The sequence below is a fragment of the Helianthus annuus genome, chromosome 10 (assembly GCF_002127325.2).
Source record: "Helianthus annuus cultivar XRQ/B chromosome 10, HanXRQr2.0-SUNRISE, whole genome shotgun sequence".
Classification (NCBI taxonomy): Eukaryota; Viridiplantae; Streptophyta; class Magnoliopsida; order Asterales; family Asteraceae; genus Helianthus; species Helianthus annuus.
The window spans coordinates 42,370,875-42,380,967 of NC_035442.2; the positions used below are offsets into that span (position 1 = coordinate 42,370,875).

The 10,093-nt window shown below is 32.5% G+C and overlaps 1 protein-coding gene across 1 annotated transcript; it reads left to right on the forward strand.

Moving 5' to 3' along the window:
- The first annotated feature begins 3,342 nt into the window (after positions 1-3,342).
- On the forward strand, positions 3,343-6,193 carry LOC110882397. Its single transcript, XM_022130430.1, has 2 exons — positions 3,343-4,426; positions 4,524-6,193. The coding sequence occupies exons 1-2, from the start codon at positions 3,343-3,345 to the stop codon at positions 6,191-6,193; spliced, it is 2,754 nt and encodes a 917-aa protein (XP_021986122.1).
- Positions 6,194-10,093: the final 3,900 nt, after the last annotated feature.

Below are 10,093 nucleotides of genomic sequence, written 5' to 3' on the forward strand. Positions count from 1 at the left end.
AAATAATCGGAAGAGGTCATCTAGGGTTAAAACCTAGCTCCTTTCATGTCTTTATCTTTTGATGTTTAAGCGAGTCTAACTTTTGGTCTGTACTTAAGTATGTGTTTTTGGAAGTTGGGTTGTTGTTGGTAAGTGTTAACTACTGAAACAGTTTGTATGTATGTGTTAGATGTTGGTAAGCCTATGAACTTGGATTGTGTGGTAAACCATGATGTGGTTTAATTTTTTGTATTATAAACTATGTTTTTATGCTGCTAACTATAATCTTTGCTTATAATCTGTGTTTTGATTTTTGCAATATAGTTTATGCGATGCTTAGTATGCTTTGTCGTAGTATAAATTCTACTTTTTAATGGTACGTTTCAATGTATGTTTAGTTTATAACCACATTATAAAGAAATTGTTAATATCCACTAATTATGTCAAACAAGTTATTAAATTAAAGTTCCAGAAGTAAGTTTTCTTTATGACAAATTGATAATTTAATATAGATAACTCATAAATATTAACCAACCCTTTTGTAAACTAATGTAGGAACCAATAGATTGATAAGACGAATAGAAGGATGTTTGGAAAATATGTAGCATTTAAATCCATAGAACTTTCTCCATGCACATAAATTAAGGATCACATAAATTAATTGAAAGTGTGACTTCGTTAAAATGAATCATCAAACTTCAAATCCAAATATAAATCGGGTCTATCTCATGTATGGTAACATCATTGTAAGAATGAATAGATTCATAAAACCAAGACAAGCATGATTAACAAAATATGTATTAATTAAATCCATATAAATTACGTTAAGTATCAATTTAAATTATTTAGATATGGAGCATCCAAAAAACAGTTTGTAAAGAAACAAAGAAATAAAATCAGTACAAAATAAATACAACTAAAGGTCCTTTAATTCGGCTGCAGTTTTCTACTAAATGGTATAAGCCTTTCAATAATTTATGGTCCATAAGTTGTGAACTATAAAACCAACCCATAAGGCCCAAAACTTTAATCAGTTTTCTTAAATCCTAATCTCATTACCTCCGCTAAACATACCCTCTTATTAACTTGCTCTGTATCAAACTGAAGATCAAAAATTAGCGCCAGAATCTCAATGCATATTTGAAAACCCTCACACTTTGGAAGCACTCGATCAACATTTAATTGTAGGTTTTTCTATTCCAGAAGTTGGAAATCTTTTCTGCAGGTTTGTCTTCTTTGATTGTTTTTTTTATTTAGGTTTTTAATGTGGATGTTCAATCATCACTATCTGTTAAAAAAAATTGATTTTTGGGACAGTGGTTACAATAATTACTTGTAGCTAGCCCTAAATCAACTATATTTTCCCAATTCTTATGTATAGTTATGGAGAATAATAAGAATTTTATAGCAAGAGATAGAAAGTGTTTTCCACAATGCAGTACCCAAATGTCCAAAGAGTCAAGGAGGATAAGAAAGTCTATTCTAAATAAGCGTAGAAACAGTGGTGTGTCTCACTCTCTACAGACATCTCCTATTATTCATACACTTCCGGCCAATGTTCTTATTACTACAAACGATAATGGAGGTCTGTTTTTGATGATTGTTTTTCATAATACGTATATAATTTTAATGTTATATTAACTGAAATCTATTTGCGTATCTATAACAACCAGTATCATCAAAAGGTCTGTATGAACCCTCAAGTCTATATTACAAGCCAAGGAACTTAAATCACAGTCAAACTGTAATGTCGTCCGAATCCTCTTCTACAAATATGGGTAAACAACTCTATTGGTACTTTTCAAATTGTTTTACATACTGATTGTAAAAAATGTGAAAATTGTAACTATTTATTGCTGGAATTAACCAAATCTCGTCATGTACAGCATGTCACACGCCTGCCAAGTTAGATCCATCATGTGTTAGTAGGATTCATTTGACTTCATCCAGTTTTGGTAAGTTTATAAATCATATTTTTTTAAGGTATGATATCATATTTGACCTTGTCACTTTGTTTCAATTTTTAGGACAATTGGAAAATGCTAATTATGGTGTGCATGAGTCTAGAAAGAGAAAACAAAGATTGAAAATTATTGAAGGTGATGAAAGGAGGACAACTTCAATGGTTACACCACCTGCATCATCCAATCATCATATTCAGAGCAGTCCTTTAATGAATATTACAAACTGTAAGTTCTTTAGAGTTTTCTTATTACTGTTAATCATTCATTGAATGTTGCTTGAAGTTGTATAACATTTGTATATTTTTTTCTTGCAAGTGGATCGTGTTACAGTAAGTTCCCGTGGAAGTCATATTCCAACTCCTCCGAATATTGATACTAGAACTTCTCGACGTTTGCCAAAGTGTTCGGTAGTAGGTACTAATGGTATGTGGTTTATTTTTAGCAATCTGACTAAATATACGTTTCCGATTCATTGTATTTTGAATAATGTATTCCATATCCTCCTGCCTGTTGAAACTGAGTTTAATGGTCATTTCTAAAATGAAACGGCAGGAAAAGAAAACTCTTACCCTGGTGAAAGCTCTAACTGTGATGATTCCAATTCTTCTGATCGTTTACCATCTTCTGTTGTAAAAAACATTTCCGGAATTGCAAGATGTACATACCCTCTTTTAACCTATCAAAGTATTTTTTCCAGATAACACTGACATCTCCTAATATTTCTCTTATATAATCATCTTTTTTATGTATCTATATAATTTTGTAGAGTACGTTGATCATGGAGATGCTATTTTTACATGTTCTTACTGTCATGCAATGCTTTGGAAAGATGAAATGCTTAAGGGGAATTTGGATTCTAAGAAATCGGCTTTTTCTCTTTGTTGTTCGAACAGAGACGTTGAATTGCCGCCCTCACCTGATCCTCCTCCATTTCTTGAAAAACTTTACAGAAGAAGTTCGTCTGAAAGCCGCAATTTCATGAATAATATTCGAGTATATAACATGATGTTTTCATTCACATCTCTTGGTGGCAAGGTTTCTAAAAGTTTTCAAAAAAGCAGAGGTCCTTATGTTTTTGGATTACAAGGACAAAATTACCATCGCATTGGTACTCTGCTACCAAATGAGGGTGAAGAGCCCAAATTTTCACAGCTTTATATTTATGATTCCCAAAACGAGGATTTTAATCGTCAAAAGGCTGTAAGGTAAATTAACAATTCACTAAATATTCGTTTGAATATCTCTTTTACTTATATCTCCTATATGTACTAAAATAATTTTCTACATAGTGTCAAGGAAGGTTCCAAAACAACTACAAAACAACTCCTTGATCTTTACATCATATCCAGTGTTAAAAAAAATGTTGGATTCTTGTAATCCACTTGTGAAGTCATTTAGAATGGTACGAGATTGTTTTAAAGAAAATGAGTGGCAAGATGTAAGACTCAAGCTCATTGGAACAAGGGATAAGGATGGTAGAACTTTTAACTTGCCTACATCTGAAGAAATTGTTGCATTAATAATTGGTGATTTTGATGGAGCCTTTGATAAAAGAGATATCATAGTCCAAACAAGATCAGGCGGTCTTCAGAGAATTAGTGAGCTTCATCCCTCTTATCTTGCATTGCAATATCCACTTATTTTCCCATATGCAGAAGATGGATTTAGACTTGGTATTAAACATCGAGGTATTTCAGTTGATTCTGATATAGTTAGAACCAGCACGACAATGAGAGAATTTTTTAGTTACAGACCACAAGACAGACCCAACCACTTTTCATTGTTACTCAATGCTCAAAAGCTATTCCAACAGTTTGTGGTTGATGCTTATACAATGATAGAATCTGCTTGGAGAATCTTCAAGTTTGACATACACTATCGACTTCCATCTGTTGAAATATTGCCTTTTCATTGCGAAGATGGTCAGGCTATTATTTATGACGATAATTCAAACTTGTGTGACGTGGTTAGTAACCCAACTGTGAAAATGTCTATGTTTACAGAATGGATGAAATGTAACCAAATGGATGCATTCGCTAGAACATTGAAGTATATAGAGTTTCCAAGACACTTTGTATGGATACGTAAAGAACGAAAGTGGATTCGTAGAAAAAGACCTTTTGGTGCCGTTGGTAGCATACATTATGTACCTCCATCACTTGGTGATTGTTATTTCTTGAGAATTTTATTGAATCACGTTATAGGACCAATGAGTTTCGATGATATAAAAACAGTTGATGGAAAAATTTATCCTACCTTTAAAGATGCGTGCCTCGCTCGCGGTCTGTTGGATGATGATAATGAGTATATAATTGCCATGGAGGAAGCAAGCACATGGTCCACTTTTGATTTCTTGCGTACATTTTTTGTAATGCTGTTGATGTCAAATTCCATTTCTAGGCCTGGTCATTTCTGGAGACAAACAAAATCTCTGTTGTGTGAAGATATATTATACCAGCAACGGAAGGTTACTGGTATTTCTGGTAATTTTAAAACTTTAAATAAAGCTCAAATATTCTATTCCGTTTGTAATTAAATATTTTTATATGCTAATTACCAAACATCTGTTTTATTTCTCAGATTTGGTTCTTCCAGAGGAAGAGATTGAAAACATTTGCCTATCACATATTGAAAAATTGTTACTTGCTTATGGAAGTACGTTAAGCTGCTTTTCAGACATGCCGAATGTTCCTGGGAACTACATTTCAGCATTGAACAATCAAATGATAATGAAAGAACTTTCCTATGATCGGAGTAGCTTAAAAAAGGAACTTGCATCTTTCTTAAAATCTTTAACTGATGAACAGCACAAAGTGTATCAAACTGTCATGAATGCAGTTGCTAAAGGAAATGGATGTGTTTTTTTTCTATATGGTTACGGTGGAATTGGGAAAACATTTCTATGGAAAACATTTGCAGCTGCGTTACGCTCCAAGAGTGAAATTGTTTTGAATGTTGCATCCAGTGGTATTGCATCACTCCTATTAGATGGCGGTAGAACAGCTCATTCCAGATTTGTTATTCCGATAAACGTTAACGAGGATTCTATATGTTCTATAGAACCGAACAGTGAGCTAGGAGGCTTAATAAAAGAAACTAAGATGATAATTTGGGATGAAGCGCCAATGACACATAAGCATTGTTTTAAAGCTTTGGATAGAACAATGAGAGATATAGTCCGTTCCAATAATTCGTCCTTGCAGTCCAAGCCTTTTGGCGGAAAGATAGTCCTTTTTGGCGGTGATTTTAGACAAATCCTTCCGGTCATTCCAAAAGGTACTAGAAGCATGATTGTAAATTCTCCATTGAATTTTTCTTATATATGGCATGATTGTCAATTACTCAAACTAACTCAAAACATGAGGTTAAGAGTCGGTACAAAAGCAAGTAATCTTCAGGAGATCAAGGAATTTGCTGAATGGATTTTACGCCTTGGTGATGGTCTACTTGGTGATCCAAATGATGGAGAGGTGGAGATTGAAATTCCAGATGATCTACTTATATTAGATGAAGTCAATCCTAAATCTTCATTGATCTCATTCACATATCCGGATATGCAAAACTTTATGTGGGATTCAAATTACTTTCAACAAAGAGCCATTCTTGCTCCCACAAATGATGTTGTTGATTCAATAAACACAGAACTGTTAAATAGTATCGTTGGTCAAGAGAAGATATATCTAAGTTCGGATTCTCTATGTGATACTGAACAACATTCCGACCTTGACATGGCATTGTTTCCTCCGGATGTGCTAAACAAAATGCATTTGTCAGGATTACCTAACCATAAATTGGTTCTTAAGGTTGGAGCTCCGGTAATGTTACTTAGAAACATTGATCAAACAAATGGTTTGTGTAACGGTACACGGCTTCAAGTAACAAAACTTGGAAAACTTGTAATTGAAGCAAAGATTATTACCGGAACTAATATAGGTCACCATACTTTGATTTCAAGATTGAAAATGACACCAAGTGATAAAAGATTACCAGTGAAAATTGCTCGAAGACAGTTCCCACTATCCCTGTGCTTTGCAATGACCATCAACAAAAGCCAGGGACAATCACTTGAACGTGTAGGACTATATCTTCCACGTCCGGTTTTTAGTCACGGGCAACTATACGTAGCTGTATCTCGAGTAAAGAGCAGGAGTGGTTTGAAGATTTTGATATGTGACAGCGAAAAACAAGTATCTAAAACCATAACTAATGTGGTCTACAAAGAAGTTCTACAAAATCTGTTGTGCTCGTAAAAATATCATTTTGTATAAAACTCTTTTTCATGTATGAATGAATATGTTATAATCTTTTGAATATCCTATCAACATGTTTCTTTTATCTAATAATAATGATTGTTATTAATATTGTTTTAACAAAAAGTAGACATGTTTAAACTGTGATAGATTTAATAGTTATAAGACAATGAAAGCCAAATAATAATAATATATATACAAAACACAAGGAATCACTAATGCGAGTAATACTTCCATTCATTAGTCATTAGGAAGAATACATGCTTTTAATACAATGAAATTTTAGTATTTGATTAACCAAAAAAAACTGATCTGTATGTAAACCCTTCGTACCACAGGGTCAAAACTGCCGGTTTCAACTATTACAAAACAGTTTTAAGTAAACCAAAAACCATATACAAAAAACATTGTTTCCATACATCATAACATCAACTCCAACAGCCATACAAGCATTCAGTCAAACAAGAAAATACCTTTACCCATCACGAACTTAAGGGTAAATTCTTCACGAGGAACCATCTTTTTGTCCTTCACAAAATTCTTCATGTTTTTTATGTAAAACCGACCATCTGGAGCCTCGATCCCCACTTGAACATCCCAAACATTACCTTCAGCATCTACAATCTTTAAACACCTCTTCCTATCCAAGCCAATTTTTTTAGCAAGATGTTTTTTAATGCGCTGTAACAAAAAAACAAATCATGTTAACAAAGATAATATAATGATATCATTAATACATCCTAAAGATCGTAAGTACTTTTTGGTTACATAAACTTACAAAATGATTGTCCACACGGAAAACTATTGGAATAGTTTCCTCATTCATGGCTACAGGGAGCATATTAGCTTCTGTGCGATTACTAACCTCATCCACATCTTCAGCATCAGAAATACTAATAACGTCTTCTTCAATTTCTTCCTTAACAGCAGCAGCATATAATTCCGGCGGCAACACTAAATCAGCATTCTTTGAACAATTGAAAACGAACATATCAAAATTGTGAAGATCAATCATTTCAAACACAAGCATATGCTCATCAGTTATTGACAATTTCTTCTTAATCCGATCCCATCCAGTTGTTATGTAAAGCTGATTGTCAAAAACTTCCATTCGAACAAACACTTTAAGCTTTCCAGGACCTCTAATAACTACTGGATAGTTTGGGATGGTATTGTCCATCTTGTGATGTACAAGTAAACGATTGATATGCTTCAATGAAAAAAAGTTAGACATTAGTAATATATATACTAACAATAAATAAATAACAAACCATAATCAATATAATGAATTCAGATTGTGAACTACATACCATAGCATCCGGTTTATCAAAAGCACCATTGGGTCTGTAGTAAAAATAATCAGATGGAGCAAATTCAATATTGTCATAGAAATAAAATATTCGGAAACTTGATAATGCTTCTTCATACTGAAATACCAGCCAGGATCCAGATTGTAGCTTCAAAGTTTCAACAACAGAATACCACCCATTGTAAAAATAACAGAAGTTTGCTAACTCATATACCTTCACTTCAAAGACCTGCCCATTCGTTGTCCGCATTTTCACAAAGCCCAATGGATAGTTAAAGTCTGTTATCCATTCTTTATATTTTTTTTGGAGAACCTATGCATAAATAAATTAAAATTAGAAATTGTGTAATATGATATTATAAAGAAAACTAAATTTACCATAACTGAGAGCAGGGTACTAACCAAACATTTTCTTTGGTTGTCCTCCATGTAACATGCAAAACCATACATCCTTATAACTTTGAAGTATCAAATAAAATTGTATTAATATCATTAATAAATAAAAGAATAAAATATTAAAAGATTATTCAAAAAAATGTTAAGAATACAAAAAAAAGACTTGAAAACATAAATGTATCATCTAAACTGAAATAGTGCCAATAACTGTTGAATATGAATGACGAAAAAAAAGGCTTGAAAACATAAATGTATCATCTAGCTCATTGATTGAATAATCAACCAAAACTCCTGTTGCTACCCAGGAAGCCGATCTACTGTTCCTAAATGACATTCAATCTACTATTGAGTGCAATTTACTGTTCCTAACGCACACTCAATCTACTGTTTAATACAATCAACTGTTGCTATAAAACCCTGTTGCTAAGCAATAATACAATATACTGTTCCAACCCAAAAGTATATATCCGCACTATTTCAATATCAAAAACACAAACTAAAATTATAATAAACAACATAGTCTTACAAAATTTTTATACAAAATTTTATACAAAATCTTTATACAAAATTTGAAGACTAAACAACATAAACTTGCAGATTTTCATTATTTCTACATATTTGATTTCTGATATATGTTGTTTTAAAAGGTCAACTAACAAAATTTAGACCATTACATAACAGCCAGTCATATGTACATTACAAATCTTCAATCATACATCCATAAAATGTATATTAAATCTGCACTATAATTCCCATGTAACTCGATACGATTTAGAACGATTTTAGAATCCACAAGTAGCTGACATTTCAGAATTACAGTCAAAAAGCATTTCAGAATTACACTATTTTTTAGAAAATCAAATCAAAATTCTATTAAAATACATATTGTTACTCGAGCATAATCTGTTATTAGTCTAGACTTGCGGTAACTTGGTCCAGTTCAGCAAATATCATTCCATACATAATCATACAAAATCTTCATACAAAGTCTAATAAACAGTCCTTTTTAACATTGCCCTAATTGAGGTGAAATAAAATAATTTGACAAATACTAAAACTATTAACTTCAATCGATCATCAATGCCTACAACTATTAACTTCAATCGTTCATCAATATGAAAATCAGAAGTATAAGTCATAGAATAAACACCCAAGAGCCGAATATATACTACCATGGTATAATAAATTACCAGAAGAGAAGATTTTACAACAACAAACTCTTCGATTGATGCATATAGATGATTACCTGTGGATTCGTTTGCCAAAGATCTTGAAGAAAGCTCTCTCTTCGTTCTCGCAAGTTAGTTCCGAAAGACGTAAATGTTCCATTCAAAATGTCTTTAGGGCTATATTTCAAACACAGGGCCTTCAACCCACAAGCCCATTAACAGCTTCTAATTGGATACAAATTCTTTGGCCCATTTTGAAATTTGATTATTTACAACCTAAAATGAATAGGCCTTTTATTGAATTATACAATAACAATGGACTTTTACTGAATTTTACACTAACAATGTGTCAAAATAAATTAATGTCATATATAAGAAGTTATTACACAACATAAAATTAGGTCATGGTTATCAAACATGTAGACTAAAACAAACTATCTTTAACATTGTTTTATAAAGATATGTAACTAAACACAAAAATTTAAATAATATGTTATAATATTTTTTTAGCATTTGATTCCGATTGTTATTAGAACAAACCCATGTGTTCACACGGGTGTACACCTAGTTTAAAATAAAGCAATAGGGTATTTTAGTCAATTTTACTCAATCTTCTCCCTTCTTCTTCCCTCTGTAATTTCAAAACCCACCATTTTCAACTTTTTCTTCACTTTCTATCTCAACAATCACTACATTATAGTGCGATTTTCGTCACCAATCAATAATTCAAACACCCAATCAACATGTTTTTCAACTTTTTTAAAGAAACCCAGTTTAATTTCATACAATATCTCATTTTTTCCTGTGATTTTGAAGCGAATCACTCGATTCGTTCGATTCAATCGATGATAAGTGTTTCTAAAATTCAAATTTCGTCAGTCGGTGAAGAAATCTGAAGAAATCGGCTTCGATCTATGTAAGAAATTTTTGAATTGCATTTTTACGATCTGGGTTTTTGAATTAATTCATTGCGTTTTACGATCTTGGCGGGGGTCCGGGGGCAACGCCCCTGGGAGCAGGGTCCAA